At 35.8% G+C, this 27,247-nt stretch overlaps 1 protein-coding gene across 1 annotated transcript in view; it reads left to right on the forward strand.

Moving 5' to 3' along the window:
* The first annotated feature begins 5,845 nt into the window (after nt 1-5,845).
* Nucleotides 5,846-27,247, forward strand: part of L2HGDH (L-2-hydroxyglutarate dehydrogenase) — an 81,538-nt gene continuing 60,136 nt past the window's right edge. The window contains exons 1-3 of the mRNA XM_090398812.1: nt 5,846-6,231; nt 6,856-6,983; nt 14,739-14,890. Of these exons, the coding sequence (XP_090254938.1) occupies nt 6,104-6,231; nt 6,856-6,983; nt 14,739-14,890 (408 nt within the window). The 5' untranslated portion in view covers nt 5,846-6,103. The remainder of the gene's footprint in view (nt 6,232-6,855; nt 6,984-14,738; nt 14,891-27,247) is intronic.

Genomic DNA, 27,247 nt, shown 5'->3' on the forward strand with positions numbered 1-27,247 from the left:
TATTACTTGGAAAATAACCATATCGAAACTTCACCTCTCTCTTGCACAACTTCCGGGAATGGCCCTTTCCCATTTCTCTTCCCTTGATGCTCATTTTAAAATCTTCTGCTACTTGGTAGGCACTTTTCAACATCTTATATGTTTCAGTCATATCACTTCTCCTTCTATTTACCAAACTCTGTAGAGTATATTTCTGTATTCTCTCTTCATATCTTATATTCTATTCTCTATTAATATCGAAATCCCTGATATTACCTTTGTTATTCGTCTTAGCGCCCTTTCTAAACCCTTTGATTTCCATATGATGGGATCTGTACAGTCGTCCCGACGTAGTTTGATCGAGATGCTATCGAGCTGTGACATTCTTTTCTGTTGGTCAATGTCCTTCATACCATACAAGAATCTATTTTTGCAACATATCTTCTAAACTTCAGTTCGTTCACCATCACTCAAAATTCCTTGATTCTAACCTCCTCCAGTATAGTTCGACTGACAGAATATAGAGTACGTTAAAGATACCAAGAAATTTTATAAACTTGGTTTTAATCCTTTTCTCAAGAAAGCAAAAACAAAGTTTTGCACGTGAAATATATTCACGTCTGAGCTACTTCTATATAATGGCTAATGACCTTATATCACTTGCATTAGTATGTATCCCATAATGCAAACCACACCCCTTTCAGGGGTATATAATGTAATGCATAATGGGAAGGGGACACTTTAAGCTCGCCACGTGATGGCTGTGAGTTTAGCTGGACGTAGGATGGACTTTGGCCTTTTGTGTCTTTCCTCTTCATTATATTCTGAGTCGTCCTTGATCAACGGGTTTGGGTGGTTGTGGCAAAGAATTTCTCAGCAAGATCTAGGAGTAGGGAGGAGATGTAAGGGATGTTGATTTCTCTGTGGATTTGTGAGTTTCTGATGTACCAAGGGGAGTCTAAGATCATCCTCAGGCATTTGTTCTGTATTCTCTGTAGTTTTTGGATGTTTGTATTCGTGGTATGACTCCATGCAGGGCATGAGTATGTGATAACCGGGCGTATTACCATCTTGTAGATGAGAAGCTTGGTTTGTGGGTCCAGTTTGCTTTTCCTGTTGATCATAGAGTAGAGCTCCGCGATAACTTTCGATGTCTTTGAGGCAGTGTGCTTTATATGATTGCTGAAGTTGAGTTTTTTTATCGACTGTTACTCCGAGATATTTGATGTCATTCTGCCATGGGATCTTGACACCTAAAAGGTGAATGTCATCTATGTTGTGGACTCTCTTTCTGGAAAACAGTACGGCTGAAATTTTTTGGGGTTTACTTGGATCCTCCAGTCTGCCAGCCATTTTTCTATTATGTGAATGCTGCTTTGTACTTTTCTAATTGGCAGATTTGGACTCATAGATCTTGCCAGTATTGCAGTATCATCTGCATATAATGCTGTGGTTGTTGTTCTTGGGTTCAGAGGAATGTCCGCTATGAAGATTGAGAGCAGGAGAGGTGCCAGAAGTGAGCCCTGAGGAACGCCTGCCGATACCTTTCGTCTGGATGATAGTGTTTCATTGATTTTTATTTGCATATATTTAGGTACAAGTGGATGATTTTCGTTAACTTAACTGGCATGTTAAATTTTATGAATTTGTACAGAAGGCCTTGATGCCAAACTTGTCGAATGCCTTCGCTGCATCGATGAAGATGGCAGCTGTGTGTTGTTTCCAGTTGTAGCCTTTTGTGATGATCTCCACTTGCCGGTGTATTTGTTGGACTGTGCTGTGGCCCTTGCGGAAGCCGAACTGCTCATTTGGTACAATTCCCATTTTGTCTGTTTTCGCTTGAAGCCTTGAGAGTATCACTTTCTCGGTCACCTTTCCGAGGCGGTAACAAGCTGATTGGTCTATAGTTTTCAGGGTGTTGAGGGTTCTTTCCCGGCTTCTTCAATGGTATGATATTTGCGATCTTCCAAGCTGTGGGGAAATTCTGTTATCTGGGGACAGCGTTGGTTATGTTGACGAGATGCACTATGGCCTTTCTTGGGAGTAGTTTTATTATTCGGTTAGTTATGCCATCTGGGCCTGGAGCCTGTTTGCTATTTAGATGGGTTATGATGTTTATTATTTCTGCCGGAGTGGTGGGAGTGATGGGTTCTGAGTTATCTTTCTGCAGTTTGTAAGGTTGTCTTAACCTGGCGGTGCATCTCGTATATAAGGTTGATGTTTAGGTTTGTATAAGATGGATTGCACTGTGATTCAAGTTTACCTGCTAGTGCTTCAGCTTTCTCTTTATCTGTGTGTTTGCCATTCCTTTCTTGGTTTGTATGGGGGGTATGATTTCTTGTTTGGTGCGGTTGGTTCTTAGAAATTTCCTGACAGAGTGATCTTCAGCATTGATGTTAGTCAGTTTGTCTTCCCATTTTTGGTTTCTATGTTTTTGAAGAGCCTCTCGGACCTGTCTATTTCGGTTGTTCAGTGCTCTTCTGTCTTGTGGTGCTCTTGTTCTATGGTATCGCTTTCTGGCTTTATTCTTTGCTCTTATTAGATCCATTATTTCCTCTGGGATGTGGCTGGCTGGGTGGTAGACTGTGGTTTGCCTGACTGCTTCCATTGCTTTCTGGATTTTGCTGGTTAAACTGTTTACCGCTGTGTTTATCTCTTCCTTTTTGCGGATGATTGGAACCGATATGCTCTGGGAGGACCTTTGCTAGCTTGTCCCATGGTATGAATGTGTATGGCGGAGAGTGGGTCTGATGATCCTAGCTGGAGCACTATGGGATTGTGGTCCGAAGAAAGTTCGTTGTTGTTTTCAGTTGGTATTGGTATTTAGTATTTTTAAGAATGGCGATGTCTATCAAATCTGAGCTGCCTGTAGGGCTGTAGTGGGTGGGTTCAGTGGGACTAGCCACAACCATAGATTTGAGCATTGCATAGTTGAATAGCGTGGTGCCTTTGGTGTTTCTTGATGAACTGAACCAAGATGTGTGTTTTGGATGGAGTCCAGATCTGTTGTCAGTATAGTATGCTGGGTGGGTTACAAGCGGCATAAATTTTTATGCTGCTGGCATTGCTGGTATGTACTTCCACTCCGGTTACTTCCAGGTTCCTGGTTTGGGGATTGGGTATTGTGTTGTGATTTAGGTAGCTTTTGATGCATATAGCAGTGCCTCCTCCTCTTGCACCAAGTCTGTCATTTCTGTATATAGTGTAGCCACATATTCTTGTGGCCTTAAGTGGGTTTCTCCAATTAAGATGATATCAGGACTGTGTCTGGTCGCAAATTCTTGCACTTCCAGGACTTTGTTTGTCAATCCGTTTGCGTTCCATGCAACTATCTTGAGTGACTTTGGTTTGAATTTTTTGTTCATCGTGTATGGCTGTTATGGTGGATTGGGTTCCTTGTAGGGGTATCTTTCTGGAAGGTGGTGAGATTCTGGATGATTGTTTGCTAAGTTCTTGCATTATGTTGTACAGCGAAGCTGTTAAATCTGCTGTTAAAGCTGGGCTCGCTTGCTCATGGGTAGTGGGGATACGATTTCTTGCAGCCCCTGCATAAGTTTTGATCTTGGTTGTGGGTCTCGTGCCTTCCTGTGTTGCTGTGTTTCGGACTGAAGGGTGAGCTGTTTCGTTGCTTTTGGTGAAATTGCGAATGGGAGCTGGGTTAATTCTTGCTGATTCTCGATTTTTTGGGTGGTAGAGGGATCTTTTGTAATTGGCTGGGTGAGGTCCTCCACAGTTTTCACATCGTGCAGGAGTTGTGCATGGTTTGGTGCAGGTGTTAGTCTGGTGTCCCTCGCCACATTTCAGACATCTGTATGCTGCCCTGCACAGTTTTTGTGCATGTCTGAACTTTTTCCTTAGCGGCTCAGTTGTTACTTTGAGCCTGCAGATATCTGTAATTTCATATATCCTTTTTTTTGGGTATTGCTTATTTCTATCAGCACAAGTGGCATCGGCTTTTTGTCAGATCTTATCATTCTGTTTACTTTGACTGGTGTCAGGCCGTGATTGATTAGGTCAGCAGTGATCTCGTCGATTGTGATGCCCTCAGCAACCCCTCTGAGGACCACTTTAAGGTTTTTCTCACTTGGCAGTGAGAAAGTGTGTAAAGACAGCTTGGCGTTCCAAAATCTTGGTCATTTTGCGATAATCGGTGACTTTATCTGGCTTAATATTTACACCATTATCTGTGTTTCTGGCAGTCGAGAATTTTATGTTTTGTTCGCCTAATGATTTTGAATCTAAGGCCCACTTCTCTTTATCCCAGAGGATGACTGTGGGACCTTTTCAGTTTTAACTTCTGTGGTCTGTGGTGTTATGTCTTCTTCCATGTGATGTGTTCTTGTGCTGTCTTCCGTCTCTTGGGTGCCTGTTCATCTTGGGAGTCTATCTGTCTATGGGTTGTGGGTGATGATATGTTTGTAAGTTAGCCCTCTGTTTCCTCTTCCTCTCCCTCTTGGTCGTTGACATGTGTATAAATGTTCATGTATCCTGGGAATTCCCTGTCAAACCTTTTTAGAATTTTCTTGAAGAGGTCAAGTAGTTGGTCTTTGCTAAAGGCTTGAACAAGCTCATCGGTGACGTCCATACGTCTCCAGTTAAAGTGCGCGTGGGGGGAGGGATATTTACTGGTCAATTACTAAGTCTAAAGATTAGTAGCAAAACCTTACCTTTCGCTGAACGAATCTCAATCCAAATCCATTCCTCTGTATCGAGTCGATTCGTCCATCACTATATCACTAAATTTAAAGAGCTTAAAGCTCATTAAACAATCCATTCAAAATATTCCCTTAATAGACAAAGGGGAAAACGAAAAGCATCTTTGCTTCACTCATCCAGCCAGTAATGTTATGCGTTATGCGAAGGGGACACTACCCAGACCGGTTTCGATCTTTATTGAGGTCCCTTTAGTTGAAGCCAGACCCGGGAGAGATACCGAGGTTGAAGTAATGCAGATGTCATATATAGAATATAGAGTACTTAACTCATCTCTGAATTACAAGTTCAACACCTTACTTTACGTCACATTAAACTGGTTTTTCCCTTCTGTTTCTCCATTTATTTTCTCACCTTTCCAGTTTGTTCTCTCCCACTAAAGAGTCACTACACTAACGTGACCAGTTGGTGTTTTCTTGGTGATATTCCAGCCAGGCGTGAAGTAATACCAGTACTGAGTTTATTATAAAATGTGACATATTACAAAACTGTCTTTCTAACGGATCCATTCTCTATTAATAATAATATAAGAATGTAATTGCTATCGAGCTGAACATCAAAGAAACTTTCAAGAAACAAGGGAGATGGTAAATCCCGTATTATTCTACCGCCGGGTACGAAACTCGGATCGAAATCCTAGAGTTTCATGCCGAAAAAACTATCGGCGAGCCCAAGTGTAAGTAATCACTTGGGTAGTACAACACCACCAGGGCAACTCGGAGCAAAGGTGGAGCAAGCTCCGTCACTGTCCTTAATATTTTCCCATAATGTAAATCGCAGCTCCTAGGAGATGTATTACTGTTTTACATTATGAGAAAAGGTCACTACCCAGACCGGTTTCAACCCTTTTTGAGGTCTCATCAGTGAGTAGGTAGACCTGGAATATCAAGGTTTTAAGTGAACCGAATTTACATATACCACTACTAACGAATTGCTAAACTGGTGTACTTATATATTGTTATTACTACTATAACAAGCCAAAAGGCTATTTTACCGGCGACATAAGTTAAGTATATCTTAACTTATGTCGCCGGTAAAATAGCCTTTTGGCTTGTTATAGTAGTTATAATTATTATTACGTGATGCCGCCAAGAATTTCAAGGACTATCGCGGGAGGGCATTCTTCTCCACACACTCGCCGTCTACAACGTTATCTTCCGTCTATTTGTTAAAGAAACATGGTAAAATAAAAAATGTTATTGATTCAACTTATAAGGAGGATAATTTTCTGAATGTTTAAAATTTATTTCAGTGTGCTTAGTTTTGCCGATCTCTGGATGAATCGCTGATAAGCTCTGTTGATCTTGCGTACTGAAACTGGATGACCTCCAGATTGTATGTACGCTATAACGGTAATGTTGAAAGACATTTTAAGCTCCTTGTATTATAGTACAGGGATCACAGCTCGAGAATGAGGATGTCTGGGTACAGTTTGTTTACTTTCCATAAGGCTTTGGTTTCGGCACGAAGACCTTTGATCAACAGAATACTAAGTGATATCCCCTGTATACATTCGCAACAGCATGCCAATATTTCCAGGTTGGTAGTAGTAATTAATCTTAAGAATTTCGAGCGACGTTATCCACGTGTGTAAAATCTGATTATAATACTGTATCCGTGTGCAGTTGTCTGATTAAACTAAAAGCAGATAAGGAAGAGAGTTTTCTGATTAGCAGATTTTTCTCCTAAGATGTCATAATATTCATGATATATTTTTAGTACACACACACACACACACACAAACTTTTGTGTGTGTGTATGTGTGTGTACTATTCATTGACCTAGGGAAAAGAATATTTCTTATCATACAACAGTTCCTTAATCCATAATACACTTCACAAAGACTAAACAAATATTGATAACATATTTCTGTGTAAAATATCTTAAATTTAATGTGTCAGAGACATATTCTGCCACTGTTATACTGAAGATACTGTAATAAAAAAATAAAATTATTTTTTATTACAGGATCTTCACATTTTTTAAGCTTTAAATGTTGGCTGGGGTGGCAGAAGTAACAAAAAGGTTTGTAATAAATATAATGATTTGACTGATGAACCGTTTTAATTATTTGTGAAGCATTTAAAAAGAAATTCATTCAAGCAGTATGTATGAATTGTTTGTATATATTAATAAAGTGGTTTTTTTTTTTTGTGATTGCAGGAATAATGTGGAAGAATATGATATTGTTGTGGTTGGTGGGGGTATTGTAGGAATGGCTACAGCTCGAGAACTTGCCCTTACATATCCTAATTTAAAATTGAGTGTTGTGGAAAAAGAAGACAAATTAGGTATACTTTACATGGATTCTTAGTAACTAGAAAAATTTGACATTTCTTATTTTTAAAAATTTTAATTATCAAATAACGTTTTTCAAATAACTAAATTATATATGTTAAAAATCTTTTAAAAACCCTTATTTATATTATAATTTTCAGAAATGATGATAGTTTGTTATTTGTGATATTTTCCAAGGTCTCTGCTGTTTGTGATCTGTTTTTGCTCACATTTTGATATCGAAAATGTTTCTTTTTTTTAATGAGTCTAGCTAATTTACACAGGTCTAGAAAAGAATAAATTCAGTATTTAAGATAATTGAACCTTGCAAAATTGCTTATATCATCTCCTGTCTTATTCTATTGGTATATAATAAAAAATTATAATAAGGTTATAATAATAATTAAAAGTAAATTTAATTTTTCACATTTTGCTTAATACAGGTTCTAAGAAGATAGTTTATACTTACCATGCTTGTTCATTTATTTTTAGACATGTAGGATCCTTTTGCAATTCTGTAACTAGGTTTCTTACAGTTACAGTGTTACATTTAAATAGATTACTGATGTTTTTATAATATATTTTGTTTTCTGCGGTTGTAAACACAATGTCATGATCATACAAACAGTGAGCAATGATCTTACTTGAGGAATTCAATAAAGAAAGTTGATAATTTTTAGGCTCTTAAATACAACTTGATTGTCTGACATATCCATCACTATTGCTCATATCGCTTAAGCAGCCAACTCAATTGTATATATATATTGATTCCATACAGGAGAAGTTTGAAGGACCAGAAGCATATCAGTGCCTTGTGATGCAGGTGAGAAATCAGGAGTTTGTTAACTTTTTGAAGAGTTGTAGCTATTTGGCTGTTTGGAAATACTTTTTTGTGGTAGGCAGTTCCAAAGGATAGAGATAGCTGTACTAAAAGACGAAGAAGAAAAGCAGATTTGGTGTGTTTGCAGTTGTACAGTAAAGGGGTGCTGGGCAGCTGCTGCACTTGTATGGACAGGTGCAACAGAAAGTGGAGGAATGATGTTGCCAGTTCAGTGGAGTAATGACCATTGAAGTACCTGTAGAATAGACACAGAGCTGAAACACTGCACCTGTGAGATGAGGTTGAAGTGCATCTATTAGACAGGGATCATCTATAAGCCTAATTGCTCATTTATATGACCGTCTAATTGGTGGCAGCATTTAATAATACTTCTTTTTTTTTTTGCCACTGTTTCCAGGTCAGCTCATTTGTGAGGATCTTATTACTGTGGTTTTACTCATATTTAATTAATTTTTGAATATAAATCCCACATTTGAAAGGATGCAAGCATATCATGCATTAGCACCATGGGTGGGCTAAGAGTGGTTAGATAATTTGGAAATCTGTTCTAGGCAAAACATGGAACTTTTACAGGTCACTTCAGGCCTCCAATAAGCAGTTACAATTTATTTACTTAATTATTAATAACTTGCAATTTTGGTCTCTTTTTATGATGAAATTAAGTAGTAGATAGATCATTTACATTGTCCAGTATGATACTACTACTGTTGTCTAGTGGAGTCTGAAGGCTGAAAAGGCCATGTTTGATCACCAGAGCAGGGCTTTATGGTTTGTTTAAACTCCTAGCTTTTTTTTTTTTTTTTTTATGTTACAGATATATAGGAAGAAATTGTTTTTTATATATATATTGTTCTGAATTATCTTTAAATTTTCAGAACTTCTTTTTCTCAAAGTATTAAGAAGTATCATTAACATTTGTCCTGGTATCTTAATGAGATAATGTAGTCAGCCCTATGACCACAGTTTGCTTGTTAACTTTGTGCATTCATAACAAAATATGATTTAAACTTAATGTGAGAGAGAGAGAGAGTGGGAATGTTTACTATTCCAAACCAGTAAATCTCCATCCTGTTAAATGAGCTAATCTGAGACAATAGAATGCAATTTGAACTGGTCTTTTATTATTATTATTATTTATTTATTTATTTTTTATAAATATGTCATGCCCAGCAGAACTACTCAGCAACAAGAACGGGTCATTCTAATGGTCAGTCACGATATATTTTTCTTTGTTAGCATCAAGACTTGCTCCAGTCATAATATTAAAACAGCATATTCAAGATTTCTATATCAAACAAAGCAGGCATACCTATTATAAGTCCCTAAACTTTTTTCAACTGGTAGTAAAAGTTGTCTTAATTTTTGCCCTCCCACTTTTCCTTTAATATTTATACAATTTTCACGATTGAACTTATACCAAAAATTAATAATTTAATTTATATAATATAAACATTTTATTTAATTATAAAAAAATTGTGTCTACTTATAAAAATGCTCAAACTTTTTTTAAAATTGGAAATCTGTTGCATGCTTAGAGTGGGCTGAAAGTAAGATAATCTAGAAACCTTGCTCTAAAGACCAAACATGAAGCTATTTCAGGCCTCCAATAAACAAGATGGTAGTACTCTCATACTGGGCGATGAAATTCATATATCCCAAAAGACATTCATAAGCATCCATATCACAGTGGAATTCAAATCTCCATCCTGTTGAAGAGTAGAGATGTTATCTGTTTGCAACTAGGTTGATAAACTTTTACGTAGTGTAAATTGGCAGTTAGAATTGAAGAATGAACAGGAAGACAGTTTCATGTTAAATCAGATGTAAGGTAAGTGGTACTCTATCTCCACTACTAGATAATCTTCATGATTCACATTATTTAGGGAAGTGGTATTACTCTAATATTCAAATAGGAGATATTAAGCTAATTTCTTTACTTTATGCTGATAACATTATCCTATTAAATAAATCTGCTACAAGTCATCGTCAAGAGTCTTTTGCCAAATAATTACTGACAAGTTTGATATGGAAATTGGCAATAAACAGAACAAAATTATACGAATAGGCAGTAAACAAGCAAAAGAAACAGCTCACTAGACCTGAATGACAGGGTTACACATTTAATTATTTAGATATAATTTTTTTGTGTGAAGATATCAAATTATATATGGTCCTCTTTCTTCTTCAGTGTGCTGAACCTCTAAGGTTCTTTGCTGTTGTTCCGACTTCTTCCATTCCTTCCTGTCTTGCACTCTTTCATTCCAGTCCTGGATTCCCATCTCAGCTAAGTCTTTTGGATATTATCCTCCCAGCACATCTGCAGTCTACCTCAAGGTTGCTTTCTGTCAGGCTTCATCTTGAATGCTTTCTCACCCATTCTTTCCACATGCCCAAGCCATCTCAATCTGCATGCTCTAATTTCACCAACTAGAAGTGGGGATCTATAGAGTTCATATAGTTCTTGATTATGTCTTCTCCATTTGCCTGTTATCTCTTACAGGTTCATAGACTTTTTTGAGGATTTTATTTTCAAAAATCTGCAATGCTTTTGAATCTTGATCTGTTATACTTCAGATTTCTGCTCCATATAAAACAGTGGGTCTAATGATTGATATTTCTTGTATATTTCTATTTTAACATATTCTAACTTGATAGAATTTTGGAAGATGCAGTGAATGATAAAATCTATCAGAGGCATGCATTCTACCTTTTATTTCTGTACTTTTTATTATCTCGGGTAATCAATGTTCCAAGATATTTGAAAGAGGTGACACTTTTAAATTTCAGGTTATCAATGGTAAACTGGTCGTCTGCGCAGTTAGCCTAATGGCTATGTGCTTTGCAACCATATGCCTGGGGAAGGAGTGTCCTAGGCTCGATTTCCGTCGACGACGTGAGGAGCTTAAGGATCTTCCTCAACCATAGCCAAGTTAGCTGGTCTTGGGCGTGGACAGCAGGGTTTTTTCATCCCGTAAACAGCCAAACCGGCCCCGTGAACACACGCTTCGTGTGTTCACGGGGCCGGCTCCTACAGTCAAAAAATACATTTCCCCCTCAGCGGCAGTCTCGGTGACAGGCCAGCTGGGGTTTGTACTAACAAACATCGTATCTACGTAACACGCGGACCCTGCAATGGAAGCGGGAAAAACACGCAGAGGAAGAAGAAGAAGAATGGCAAACTGGTCATTTTCTGCTTGATTATGATTTTTGCATACATTTAAATATTTGGTTTTATCCTGGTTGATTTGTAATCCTAGTTTTTCAGCAGCAATTTTGAGTTTTGTAAATGTTGTTCTAATGTTTTCAACATTTTCTCCAACCAGTCATATATCATCTGCATAACCTAATATTATTGTTCTGTTTGTGGTCACAGGAAATAGAATTAGAAAAGTTCATATAGTGGGGTGCTAGGTGAATAAATTTATATATAAAAAAGAGAGAAAAATCAGCCAAAACACTAAGCTAGCATTATAAAAGAAAGTTTTCAAACCAATTTTAACATATAGATCTTAGAGTTGGCTTGGAAATAAAGCAGCTGAGAGGAGATCACAGATATGAGAGTTCTGAGGAAAATATATAATGATTATATATTAACACCAGTTGCAGAACAATTTTAGAAGCAAAGATATTAGGGAAAAAAAAACACTTGGTATTATTAATATTCAAAGAAAATGTAAGCAAAGATAATTAAGATAGTTTAGTCACACAGAATGGAAATGAAAGATTAGCAAACTAGTATTGAAGCAAAAAAAAAGATCCAGAGGAATACAAGATTTTGTGTGTGTGTGTTAATGCAGCTAGGAGTGAATATTCAAATATAACAGCTGATTATATCACAGACCTAATAATAATAGACTGATTTGGAAGAAAACTGCTAATCAGAGATTAATCATGAAATATTAATGATATTAGACTGATAATGATGATTATTTTAGACTTAAAATATACTAGCAAGAAATAATATAATAGTGAATATAATGTATGCAATACCTGAACTAGACTTAATTCCATTTAGGTATTAACAGCTTACAAATTACATCTGTATATCTCTCTCTCTCTCTCACCATTTCCTGAAGAACCTATTAGTCTTATTAGGCAGTGAGTTGTATATTGAATATTATATACATTGGCATATGTACACTGCTTGAAAAGCAGTCAGCAGACACCATAGTGTGAGAAAAAAAAAGCCAGGGTTGCCCACCTTAATAAGATGTAGGATCTCCTTTCATTGCAATGACTGCAGCAATCCTATGATTTGTCTCTCTCCATAACACAGCTTTCCAAACTTCCACATCCCACTATACATGCTGTTTGCATCACAGAAGACAATTCTGCATGCTGGTTCAGGTAATATGGAGCTTGCATATTGCTGTCCAACCATGGAAACCATGTTGTGAGCCTTGGTTCTGAATGTCTTTGTGTCACCCTACAGTCACGTTCAATGAGTTGGGTGAGTCATCCACTGAAGGCAGCACTTGCAGTTAGCTTCCTGTACTTCCATCTCAGTATGGTATCACTGATTGTTGACCTGGGATAGCACAATTTGTCAGCAATTGTGTGAACAAATAAGATAGCATCCTATCACAATGCCTCTTTCAAACTCTGTCAGTTCCCTTCTCAAAACCATTTCACTCAGACACAGTTGTGAACTGACTTGGGAGCATCATATTTCTCCAATTTATACCAGTTACAAACATGACTCATTTTAATGGCATGATGCACCTTGTGCATGGCGGTGTCCACTGACTTCTTTCCAAGCATTATATATAGTACTGAATACAGTAGTGAATTATAACTTTTATATCCAAATAGTTGAATATAAATAATTCTAAAATACAATCCTGCTACTCCAAAGAAATAACAGAAAATTAGAAGGAAATAAGGAATTTAAATGTAAAACATATGAAAATTCAAAAGTATATGTGAGTAGAGTGCCCATAATTGAAGAGGAGGGGGCAAGTAAACTGAACATCAGTTGTTAGCAGGAGAGGGGGGGGTGAGATTTCCTCAAAAAAAGAAAAGTTATTTTCATCATCATCAAATTCTTGACATGTACCCTCAGTGAGGGTGTACAAGATATTATAATAGTGCTACATGAAAAAGTTATACCATTACTAACTTCCTATCAACAATTTTCCTCCAAATTAACCTGTTATCTGTTAACATTCCAGTATTGTATAAACAGTGGAAAAACATCACTATCAACAATAACATAGTCAATGAGACTTTATTTCTTGCATCTTCTCTCCATGTAAATTTGTGCACATTTTTGTGTTGGAATGTAGTGTTAGTAATAATAGTCCATATCCTGAGCAGAAATCCAACAGGTACTTACCATTATTATTAGCTTTGCTCTTTTCTCCAAATTTTCCCAAAACATTTCTCTATGTCTGGTTATCATTTCCTACTCTGCTGTTTAGATCTCCAAAACCAACTTTTCCTTTTTTTCATTGTTGGCAGGAGGGTAGCAGTTGCTTTCTCTAATGCCTCAACAAATTCCTCCATTTCTTCCTTAGTAGAGCCTTCTGTGGGCTCATTGTTCAGTTATCACTTCTGATATTTGTCCACATCACTCTACTTGATATTGCCTGCTTCAAGATTATCCTTTATTTATTGTTGAATACTATAGCTACTCTTTCTTTTCTGTGATTGTTATTGCGTGAATATAACATTTTGTATTTGTTGCTTAAAATGATCTCACCTGTTTTTGTTTTCTTTGCTCAGTCACTCCTATTATGTACCTATCCATTTCTTCTGCTAGTTGCATTTCTTTCCTGTTAATGCTTCTTATGTTGATAATATCAATCTTGAACTCTTTTGATCTTGAGTTAAGATATATTCCAGGATTTATTTCAGTAGCCAACTTTTTGTTATTTGCCCTGGTGAAAACAATGGGGGCCTGGTTTAACTAGGGAAGCCCAAGCCAGCATGAAATTCTCTCATTGTACCATCATTTTGCATTATGGTTTAAGTCAATGAGAATACAATTTAGTTGGCTTAAATAAAAATTAATAATAAAAAATCTTAACAATAGATGTATATCTTAACAATAGTAGTAAATAAATAAGCTTATAATTGCATGCTAGGTAAATATAAAAAATTACTGAATATTATAAATTCAAAATGTGACATATCCATATGCCATACTGTTGCATGCTCTCTCAAAATATTTATATAGTTTGTAACGCATATCATATTGTAACTCCATGGTCACTGCTCCAGTTCATTGGCAAGCATCATTCCTCCAACTTACTCTTGGGCTTGTCAAAACAAGAGTGCCCAACATCCCTTTTCAGTGCACTGCAAACACATATGGAACAGCTTTTTTCATAATAGATTTCTTCTTTTGCAATCTTTATGTACACCTCACACATGGCACTAATGTGCTATAGGTTCTTGTATCTCTCATGTGTGAGATAAAAGAACAAAGCATCTGTGCACCCACTGCATTCCAATTTACATGCCTATGTCAGCATTTCATGCTGTATTCATTTCATATTTCTTGCTACCTTTGTATGTCTTTGCCACTAGGCAAAGATAGATTGAATCTGTTTTTGGTTTGTTTCCATCTGTCTTGCTAAATGAATTAGGCAAAATGCCACTATACTGTATCAAGTAGTTGTAAGCCAGGACAATTGTTTTGAAGATTGCTGGGTTTTTTGTCTCATACAATTCATGCCTCTTAGTGCATTTGTGATAATGACAGTCAGCCAGAAATATCATGTGCTATGCTATGTTATGTTATAGTATGGAATATTTAGTTTTTATCTGAACAGGAATTTGCATTATCTACCATAACTGACGAAAATTGTATATATTGTGTTTATATAATTATTCTTGATGATACTTTATGAATTTTTCAATTTAACATTTTATAATGATACAGTATATCAAAAATAATTAAGCCTTAATCTTCCCTTCACTCCAGCTGCTCACCAAAGTGGCCATAATAGTGGAGTAATACATGCTGGAATCTACTATACTCCAGGATCTCTGAAGGCTAAACTTTGTGTCCAAGGCATGGAGCTTACTTACAAATACTGTGATGAAAATAATATAACTTATAAAAAATGTGGTAAGGTATGAGCTCTAGAATACTATATGTTTCACTTATATTTTTCATATTTAAATATAGTTTTAAATGTTAATGTAAATGAAATTAAATAAAAACTATTCCAAAAAAATATTTTTAGACTGTTACTTGAAATGTTTTGCCAACATATATACATATGAATGCATGTTTGAGCACTATTATTAAGATAAAATCCTTTCCCATCAGAACTGAATAAATTTTTAAAATTTGGAGCTGACCCCTTTTTGTGTAAATTGCATAACAAAATCATGTGGAAAGGCTTATGTGTTCATCGTACATGTGGATTTTAATGGTATAGATGCGAATACAAATTGATAAGAAAATAACTATTTATTTACTTATCAATTGCTATTCTTAGCAAACACAAACGTAGTTTGTGTTTGTTAACTCTAGATATCTTTTCAGATGTGCCTTTAATGTATGGGATGGTGACAGTTTTGTTGTAGTCTTTTGTGGTAGACAGTGGGGGTGATTTCTGGGTAGCATTTAGTATTTTATCTATCTTATGGGGATTGTAGCCATTGGTCAGGAAGGTGTGATGTAGGTGAGAAAGTTCAGCAATGAGAGCAATGTCATCGGAACAAATTGCTCTAGCTCTGTGGGTTAGTGTTTTTAGAATACCATATTGTTGCGATGGGTGATGGTGTGATTGTTTGTGTAAATATCTCCCTGTATGTGTGGGTTTTCTATAAACTGAGAATGATAAGGAACCTTCTGGAAGACATGTGATTAGTGTGTCCAGGAAGGGCAGACAGTCATTGGCTTCTAGTTCCATTGTAAAGTGGATTTTTGGGTGCTGGCTATTTAGATGCACTAAAAATGTATTCAATGTGTCTGGGCCATGTGGCCAAATGGCAAACATCATCAACATAGCATAGCCAGAAACCAGGTTTGAGAGTGACTGTATTGATAGCTAGCTTTTCCAGATGTGCTATGTAGAAGTTGGCTGGGGGGGGGGGGATCCCGTAGCTGTCCTATCTCATTGTTTGTATATTTTCCCTTTCCATGTAAAATAACCTGCCTGTACTGTGAATTGAAATAGTTGAAATATATCAGGGGGAAATTGTGAATTTAGTAAATTAAGGGTTTCAGTTAATGGTACATTCATGAATAGTGAGGTGATATCAAAACTCACCATTAAGTCTGAACTTTTTAAGGTGTGATTTTCTAAAATACTTTTTAGGTGGGTAGAATTTTTAACAAAAGAAGAATTGTTTGCAAAAGTGGCTAGTAGTTTGGCTAAATGTTTAGCAAGTTTATATGTAGGACTGTTTATACTATCTACAATAGGGTGTAAAGGTGTACCTTGTTTGTGAATTTACAAGTCAGAGAGGTTGTTCTTGGAATCAACAGAAGCCTTGAAACATACTCCAAACCTCAACAAGTATAGCTGTATAAATCTACCAAAGATTTGGAAGACAGTCATCCTAAGACCAAATTAATACCTACTTTCTCTCTCGTTTTTTTTTTTTTTTTTTTTCCCCCAACTTAGATGCCGCCTAATTAGGACTTTTGTCTTTGTTTTGCTACAATTGCTTATACTAGCCCCACTGTTACACCGGATTGTGGTTGTCTCACTACTGTAACAAACTTTGTTAGAAGATGCTGGATAGAATACCAGCAAAACATTAGCGATTAAGTCAATAAATAGTTATTTTCTTCTTCTTCTTCTTCTTATTATTATTATTACATAACGATTAAGTCAATAAATAGTTATTTTCTTATTATTATTATTATTATTATTATTATTACATAACACCTCCAGGAGTCCAAAGACTTATCGAGGGAGGGCACCTACTTTACAACTCTCTGTCTCCACCAACTGCAACTATGTTTCATCATCTACACCAATGCCATTTTCACAGACGATCACAAACATCCATGCCCACGGCCGGATTCGAACCCGCAGTCTTTTGACTGGAGAGCGGATACACTAACCACCCAGCCTTATCAATCTGTGTTCTATACCATTATACCATTAAAATCCAGTCAACATGCATAACAAAATGCTAATCCAAGTAAATTATTGTATTTAAACGAGACCAGTATAGTAGCTCAGTTTCCTTAACTCAATCTCACTTGGATAGGCTAGTTAATCTTATCAACATGCCTTTTATTTATTATTATTATTTTTATATTATTTTATTATTATATATTTATTAAAACTATTACCACATGGGAATATCAGAAAAGATCAAACAACACAGTTTGATAAAGATTACAATGAAATATTTTGAAGAAATCATGAATATCAGTTGCAAAGTTTAGGGTTCAAGTACTATAATCATTAGAATTATGCCCTGGCTTATTGGAGCTGCCTTGTTCTTATACCAGTCTGTTCAGTGATTCTTTTACATATGATGCAGCCTATAACTCAGTTTGTTTACCAAAAATAGAGCTGCCTCCTTTTTGCAGAAATATCTTCAAATATCATTTTAAAATGTGCTTAATAAGTATAAAGTGTATTCATGTCTCAGTCTGAATGATGTATGTCCTTTGGTTGGAAAGATCAAGCTTTGAATTTGACCTGAGATACAAGGAACATTTTTAGGTCTTTTCAATTGAAGTGAGTTCACCATTTCAAATTTTTATTGAAATGGTCAGCTGTGGGAATGGCAGAGTTGTAATACTTGAAACTTGGATTTTTTTACCTTCTAAAAAACAAAAACTGGCCAGTGAACACACCATTGGCAGACAGAGAAGGCATGTTGATACATACATCAGTTTAACTAATCTGAGCAACATTCATTATGTGTGAGGTGGGGGTATTTTATGAGGCTTTACATATGGTAAAGCCTCATAAAACATTATCCTAGAGGAGTCATATCAGAATGAAATTTTTTTGATATTACAGACATGGAGATATGATTAGAGCTTAGACCAAGGAGTGAAGCTATAATATTTACCCTTATATGCAAGGACAATAATTTGGTTCTGACTAGGCATATCATTCTTACCTATGATACATCTAAATATTAACTTCTGTAAAAAGCAGGCTATCTCAGCAGCAGTTAGAGTGCATTAATACCATCACTCATTAAAGTATTGCTTTGGAACATCAAAAATGATCCTACTAAATGAGAACCCTATAGTCAAAAAATATTAACAAGTGCAATACATAAAGAAAAGCCTCCAGCATCTTTTGCAGAAAAAATGTATACGTCTGTATCCACAGAAGTCTCAGATGTAACAAATCATTGGCTAGCATTTTTCTGAGGAGGAGATGGGCACTGGCCATCCATGCATTTCCAAATCAAATGACAGATAAATACAATCCCTCAGTCTCTTGGAGATTGGAAAAATCAACAGATCCCAAATAATTTCTAAACAGAACTTCTATAAACAACAAAATATTGATATTAAAATCCCTCTTCAGAAAAAACATGAACTTCTTTGTGTGTCTGCAGGTGACATGTTCAAATTAACATCATCCTGGAGGCTGTGTGCTGAGTCACTCAATGGGATCCTTATTATTTTATGTTCCATATACTTAACATCAGGTTCTACATTTACTCATAACGCCTTGATAATATTATATTCTAATTGTAACTTCCTTTTTTTTATTCCATATTTTTTACAGGATACTTTAATAGACATAATATTGTGTAGGATGGTATGAACACTAGTTGGAGAAGCTGTTGAATAGATGCTTGATAATAATTGCCTCTCTCTCTCTTCTAAATAATGGAAACAGTATTTTTTTCATATGCCTGCCAATTCATATTCTACACTAGATCTTACAGTCTGCTTCACTCCTAAACTACTACCTGCCTTTTTATATGGCATGTAAAAGGATCATTTATAACGTTTATAGAAGTGGTCACTTTCCTGTGCATTCCCATCTGGATGACTGGAATATATTTTCAGTGTGGAGAATATAATCCTATAGTAGTAAGCAAAACACCTATGAATGAAACAGTAACATTCATGACCAATTGCTCAAAAAACTTAACAGCTGCAATTCCAGAAACACGATTTCCAAAAACTGTTAGAATCCTGACTTCTTTGTAGTCAGAATTCTCCCAAATCAAGATAGAGTTTGGGATGCATTATGTAGATCAAGCTAGGCCATCAGCAAGAGCTTCATATTAGAATGTCATGACCAAACAAAGGTGAGAAACAGTAGTGCAATGTCAGCCATATAATTAGCTCTTCATTAAGAAAGAAAACTGGTAACAGCACATCATTCAAAAGTGCTGTCCTACAGCACTTTTTATTCTTCTATGAAAATGCTGTAGGACCTGTGATATCTTGTTATGAGATGATAAAGCATGTCCTACACTTTCTTTAAATCTGTTATCATACAGTAATTGGGTCACATGTTTGGGATCTTGTCCTGGTTTTCAGAAGCAATAACAATTATCTTGTTATGAATCCTGAAATTGCTCATCTATAAGTGTCCATAACATGTAATTACTATCCTGTTAATCTGCTTTACCTGTACAAGGTATTGGAGAAAACGGTTAATTTTTATTTTATGATATCTGGAAGGCAATGTCTTTTTTTTTTCAACGCTCAGCATGGCTGCTCTAGAAAGCATTCAATATTAGACTACTTGATTCATCTAGAAATGACCAATAGAAATGCATTCTTGAAATTTTGAGCATCTAGTGTCAGTTTTCTTTGACATTAAAAGACATATGAAAACCTTGAAGGGCTTGATCATATGCCTTTATAAATGTCCTCCTTCCCAAGGATCTATCTTCAGTACATCACTTTGCTGTCCAGGTTAACTCTGCAACAGAATAATTTCCTCTAACTATAAAGAATGCTCTTTATGTCGATAACTTTACCACTTTCTGTTATTTCTGAAAAATGCTATAACAAGTTATTGATCATCTCACTTCACAAGCACTCTTCATTCTGAGCTGCAACAGTGCAGCCAAAACTAATTTCCTAGTTATTAAGGATGAAACATGAAATTAGATCGTATAATACTAGGAAAATTAAAGAAACAATAAAAAACAATAGTAATATGAAGATCCTAAGATGAACATTATCAGTTGGAACAAAGGAAATAGCTGCTGTAAGAGGAAAAAATGGTGAACTTATAAAAAAATAGAGATGCAATAATCAAAAGAATTCAGGAATTTTATACTGAACTCTATGAAGACAAAGACTGAGACATCCACGAATCATCTATGGATAACTCGAGTGAAGAAGAACATGATGCCCCTGAGATCTTACAAAGTGAAGTGGAAATGGCACTCCGGGAAATGAAGAATAGAAAGGTCCCAGGAGAAGATGGAATTATAGTAGACTAAAACTGGAAGGAAGCCCTCTCATCAAACAGCTGACTAAACTCTTTAATAAATGCCTAAAACAGAGAAAAATTCCAAAAAATTGGAACAATTTACTTCTAATATTAATTTTTAAAAAGGGCAATAAGGAAGAAATTAAAAACTACAGACCTATAAGCCTACTCCCCACCATATATAAAGTTTTCACAAAAATTATAAATAATAGAATAAAATCTAAACTAGAGGGAATGCAATCCTGTGAACAAGCTGGATTTAGAAAGAATTAACAATACTTTGGACCATATTCACACATTAAGACAGCTCATTGAAAAATCAATTGAATACAATAAACTCTTATGTCTGGCCTATATAGACTACGAAAAAGCATTTGATTCAGTTAAAACATCTGCAACACTAAAAGCTCTTGAAACCCAGGAAACTGAGAAACCATATATTGAAACACTAAAACATATTTATAATAATGCAACTTCTGTAATTAAATTATATAAAAACAGTGAAAAGTTCCCAATACAAAAAGGCATCCAGCAAGGTCACACCATATCTTCCAAATTATTTACAGCTGCATTAGAGGAAGTCTTTAGACGCCTTGATTGGGAAACAAAAGGAATAAACATAAATGGAGAAAGGCTGCATCATCTGAAATTTGCAGATGATATTGTCCTAATAGCAGATAATCTTGAAGATCTAGAAGAAAGACTAAATCAGCTAAATGAAGCCTCCAAAGTAATTGGATTAAAAATAAATAGAGAAAAAACAAAAATAATGATGAATAAATACATAAACCATAGAACTGTCAAAGTTGAAAACCATGAAATAGAACAAGTTACTTCATATGTGTATTTGGGCCAATTGTTATCCTTTGAGGATTGCCAAAGAAAAGAGATTGAATGAAGAATTAACCTTGGATGGATGGCTTGTGGGAAAATGAGAGACATATTCAGAAGTGACATCCCTATGAGTCTAAAGAGGAAAGCTTTCGACCAGTGCATACTTCCTGTCCTAACATACGGAGGAGAAACATGGACTTTAACAGAAGCCCTAAACAAAAAGCTGAGAACAACACAACATCGCATGGAGAGAAGTATGCTAAAAATAACATTAAGAGATAGGAAGACGCCTGGATAAGATCTCAAACAGGTGTCATGGATATTGTAAAATACATTAAACAGGCTAAATGGAGATGGGCTGGCCATATTGCCAGATGCAGTGACAGGAGATGGACTAAAAAAACAACAGAGTGGAGACCAATGGATGGAGCAAGACAAAGAGGAAGACCGAGAAGAAGGTGGAGGGATGAACTGAAACAAATTGCAGGAGTGAGATGGATGGGAGAGGCAGAAAACCGAGTGGTCTGGAAAATCATGGGGGGGGGGGACCTTCGTCCAGCAGTGGACAGAATCAAAAGGTTATAGAAGAAGAAGAAGTTAACAGGAGGTTTATACTTCTTGTGTACATTTGTTGGTTAAGAGAAACACCATTACTGAGTATTTCACACACAACATCACTGCCTTCCACCCTGGCAAGTTGATACCCCACTATATGCACCTCTTGCTATTCCATTTAGGAAAGTCACTTACTTCATCCTCATTCAATTAATAGCTCTTAGCACACACACATATAGAGCAAATAAAAGGACTTGGATATCATGTCAGTATTTAGAGATTATTTGAAATTAGAATGATTTGCTGTTGTTTTTCCTGATTGTATTATTTTTCAGTCAGAACTCCCTCTTCTTCCCCTTGAAATGTAGTAAATGTGCTATTGTGCTGCATATCATGTACAGCTTGCTCTAGAACACATGAAAAAATGAAAGAGTTTGAAAAGAAGAACCATACCTTGGAGATTCAATGACTGTAAAATTAGCTAAACAAAAGTCAGAAGACTTTGGTAAGACCATAGAACATAAATATCAGAAAGGTGGCAAAATATTTTGAAAAAAGCTTAAAGAGGAAAGAGTACTGTAAAAGGAAACAGAGGTGACATGAAAACTGAAGATAAAGATATCCTGAATGCCTGGAGTAAGAACTTTGAAAGATTGCTAGATGAAACAAGGAAAGTAGTGACAGTACAGTGGTAAAAAACACCCAGCAGGAATGCAGTCAGGAATATATATCAATACTTGAAGTAGAAAAAGTGATCGAAAACCTGAAATCTGGAAAAGCAGCTGGAGGTAGATTCTACCAGAAATGCTCAAATATGGAGGTATAAAAGTTTTACAGTGACTGCACTGCATAATTCAGAAGGTCTGATCAGAGGATTGAATTCCAGATTATTGGAGTAGAGCTCTCATAGTACCTATCTATAAAAAAAAAAAAAAAAAAAAAGTGGTTGGGGGAGGGGGGATAAAACTGAATGTTAGAATTACAGAGGAAAAGGGAAGCTTGGTGAAGAACAATTTGGATTCAGGTGAAATAGAGGTTTCTGGGATCAGATTTTCACTTTAAGACAAATAGTTGAGAAATCTTGGGAATGTAACCAGGATTTCTATTTAAGTTTTGTAAATCTGGAAAAAGCATATAACAATGTGGCAAGAGGAGAGCTCTTCAAAATGCTACAGTTATGGGGTGTAAATGGGACATTATATTGAGATAGTCTCTTATTTAAGCTGTAAGTCTGCAGTTAGAATTGAAGGAGTATGCATTATCTCCACTGGCATTCATTTTCTATATGGATCACATTATGAAGAAAAGTGATATTAAATCTAATATCAAAATTGGCAATGTTAATCTTAGTTCTTTACTTTATGCAGATACTATTATACTTCTAAATAAATCCACTACAAGTCTGCAAGATTCCCTGACTAAACTGAATAACTATTAGGAAAATCGGCATTGAAAAGATAGTCAGAAACATTGAAAAACATCAACTGTATCCTGAATGGTGATGTTACACCCTGATATCTTAAGAATGTAAAATTCTCAGTTATCATGGTGTAACATGAAGAGTAAATAAAATAAATTAGAACCCTGCATAAAAGATAATAGTTGAATTAATAAAAAGAAAAAGAAAGATTCTTGCATCCAATAAAATATATAAAATATAAAGGAGTTTGTTAAATTAACTAACAAAAGAAAGAAAATATTAATATTGTGATATGATTTAAATGAGAAAAGTTAAATAAGACAGAAAAGGATTAGTCATAAGAGATGGTATGTGAGAGGCTAGAGATTAAGTTATTAAGTAAGTTCATAGAAAATTTTTGGAAAGGGGATTAAATTAGAGGCTAGCAAAAAGGAAAACAACAGACTATCGCTCAGGGCCGATTCCTGGATTGAGACATCGTCACGGGCTCACCGATCAAATGATGTTTGGCAGAAAAATGCCACCCTAATTGGTCGGTGAAGTAAAAACAAGTAGGGGCGGAGAAAAGAAGTTAGAAAAAGTGGCATTAGGAGAACAGGTATAAAAGGGTTGGAAACCCCCCCCCCCCATGAGGCTTTTTTTTTTTGGTTTTGGTTTTGATTCTGTTCCAGGAGAGCCCTTCGCGAGCTCTTTCGTAGGGATTTCACGGTGTTTTCCTGAGTGGCGAGATAGGGGTTATATCTCCACGCCACAACACGGAAACAAAGGTGAGCGGAATTTCGGTTCCGTATTTCCTATGTGAGAAGCGAAGAATGCCATATAGTCGAGGAAAAGAAAACATATTCTTTGTGTTTCGACTTCAGTGACAACTACGAAAAAACAGAAAGAAGTAAAGAAATTGATTTCCACGTGGTGAGTTGCACAGCCGATATATAGATGATTCAATGTGTGTTCGGAGTTACGAAAAGTTAAGCCAGCTTAAGCCTAGTTCAATTCCAAAAAGAACGTAGGAGAAGCAGATTATTGGTGAGGTTATATCAAGATAGTTCAATCAGAAGAAGGTAAAGGCCCATATGAAAAACCCAAGAAACAAAGGTACTGTAAAATATATCTAATGTTAACTAAAATTTGTCTGTGATAAGTATCATTATTCTAATACGGAACTGTTGAAGTGACCAAGGAAAATTTATACTGGGACTTTAGTATCTGACAGAATATATTAAAAGTAAGCTGGCTAGTGTTAATGTTATGTGAATAACTAAGTGTCCGGAGAATTTTGTATGTCTATTGTAATGTATTGGAAAGTTAAAATGTCATAGTTGTGTGTTAGTGCAGAAAAAGGTTTAGTTAATCTACTTAAGTTTGAATAGTTGAATAGTGTGAATTAATCTTATTTGTCCATGTCAAGTGAATTTATGTGTTGAATTGTTATGGCGGCATGATCGTAATACCCATTGAAGGATCATAGCCAAATTACTTGTAATAATTTAATGTTAGTTTGTAAGCATTTAGTTTAGCATTAATTTGAGTAAACAAAATAATTGAATTGTACCATGTTAAGGAATTTAATAAACCTTTGTTCAATGATAAAAAAAGTTGTCTGAAATGTCCAATGCACCACTTGAAAAATACGAACCTAAATCACGCGGGAAATTAATGTTAAGAAACGAGATAAAGTGTCACGACTGCAACATAGTTACACTTTCAGACATATTTGAGTTCTTTCTCCTTGTTTTTGAATATAATATCTTAAACTAAATATCCCCAAAGGTGCAGTATAAATACAAATATTAGGGGTACTAAGGGGAGAAATAACTTAGATATTAGTATAAGTTATGGTGATATCTCGTGCATAGATAATAGAAGAACATAGATAAGAGGAAATTACTAGATAGAATAAAAATCGTAAAATGGGACACAACATAAATGGCGCAGCCAGTAGGATATAAAGTATAAGAAAGTTAATAGACTAGAATAAGAAGAGTAGGTCATAACAGTGAACCTATAAAACAAGTAAAAACATTTCAGCTGCTTAGGTATACAATTTTTAGTGAAGATGGCAAATTAAATGTGAAAATAGATAACAGAATTAGTAAAGCTGGTGTGGTAGGAAGCTAGCTGAATAAACTTATATGGAATAAGAAAGAAATTAGTCAAAACATTAAGTTAACTGTACAAGACAGTGTTCAAACTAATTTTAATTTATGGATCTGAGATCTGGGTTAGAAATAAAACACTTGATAAAAGAGACTGCAGACCACAGATAGGAGAGTTCTGAGAAAGATAAGTGGAGTGAACAGATGGCATTAGTGGCAGTATCATATTAAAAATGAGGATATTAGGAAATAACTTGCCATTGCTAACATTCAGGAATGTGATAGCAGAGCTAATTTCAGATGGTAGGTCACTTAAACAGAATAGGAGAGGAAAGATTAGCAAAAGAAGAGTTCTCTGCCAGGTCGACAGGAAAAGGACCCAGAAGATCAAGATGTAGGTGAATTGAAGCAGTAAAAAGTGCTTTAGAAGATACAAATATAAGATTTGATAATGTTGGAGTCTTGACAGATTAATTTGGAGGAAGATTGTTGATTGGAAGTGCAAATACCGAATTGTAATAAAGCAAAGAGAACAGGGATATTTATGTTAAGTATACCCATTTATAGGTATACTTCAGAGGAAATAATTTCCTCTGAAGTATGCAGTATTTTTATGCTTATTTCCAGCAGCTATAACTAATATATTCATTTATCACTGAGTATAACAGACTAACAAAAAATCCAGTCAATGCCACCCTCCCATAGATTGATATAACTATAAAGGAAATTCACTGTAGCAAATCTTCCTCTATAACAAACAGGGTCAGAACTACACATTTTGTACTCCAGAAGAGATTTCATCTTAAACACTGGAATGTCTAGTACTCATAAAAGGCATCAGTCTTTAAGATCTTATTTTCGTAGACAGGCTTATACGTTGGTCATGCATCATTAAATCACTTAAGGAATTGAGCAATGTAGATACGAATATTAATTAAATTACACTTTAATAAATATTTCCGATATTTCGGCAACGTCACATTGCCATTTACAAAAAAAGGCACGTGCACGTAGGCACTATAACACAGTAACTGAGAATGAAGAGATGAAGCTATCGTTCTCCTAAAAGTCCTGATGGTGCCCTCTAGCGGGCTAAGTAGGTGTTCTTGGCCGTTGGGCTGAAGGTCTGCTGATCTAAGCCTCCCAAATTTGGGGCATTTCATCATCCAAATTTGTTGAGGTTTGGAGAGTTTCTTAGGGCTGAGGCTGATTCCATAAATAGTCTTTCGAATTTGTATTTGCTACGGTGTATTACTGTAGCTTTCTTCCACCGTATTCTGTGGCGTGTATCGAGAGCATGGCCTGCAAGACCAGAATGGCTCTACTTGTGAAAACGGATGTAGTCCTTATGTTCAGAAATTCTGATATTCACTGTCCTGCCTGTTTGGCCAAAGTAAGACAGTTTATAGCTGCAAGGGACCTGTTATACACCAGGTAGGTCTAGGGGAAGTGGTTGGTCTTTAGTGGAGCGGATAAGGGATGCCAATTTTCTGTATAGCCTGTAACAGGAGGTTGGTTAGACTATAATAAATTTAGTTTAATCCTTTATCCAAGTGTGAGCAAACAATGTTTGCGCCTGAAAGTATCTTCAGGACTGGGGTAAGGTAGTACAACATCCGGCAACTCGTTGTAAAGGTGGAGCAAGCTAACATCACTCCTATCTCAGTATCTCCCATAATGCAAAACACATCTCCTTTGCAATATGTATATGTATAATGCATAATGTACAATATATATAATGCATTAAGGGAAGGGCCACTACCCAGACTAGTTTCGACCTTTATTGAGGTCTTTTCAGTGGGAGCCAGGCTCAAGTGGAGATACCAGGCAGAAGCATTAGAAACGTCATCTCTACCTATAGGAGTTGCCAAATGGTGTGCCACCTTTTTATTAAATTACTCTGGATTTAGAGAAAGATGTTGAAAGTTTATTTTTCATTTGGTTAGACTATAATAAATTTAGTTTAATTAAGATCATTGCTTTCACAAGTGACATCTTAAAATACTTCTCCTATCATTGGTCACAAACTATTCTATTGATTCATACAGATTTGTTATAGTGAGGATTACTATAACAAATTTGGTAACTTGGAGAGGTTGTGGTGGTGGTTGGGGGGAAATGTTAGGTAATTGAAATGTGTAGTTTTAAATCAATCATTAATGGTCTCTTGAGATTAATGGGGTTT

Source organism: Typopeltis vanoorti, chromosome 10 (genome assembly GCF_054136105.1).
Source record: "Typopeltis vanoorti isolate ZY-2024b chromosome 10, IOZ_Tvanoo_1.0, whole genome shotgun sequence".
Lineage (NCBI taxonomy): Eukaryota > Metazoa > Arthropoda > Arachnida > Uropygi > Thelyphonidae > Typopeltis > Typopeltis vanoorti.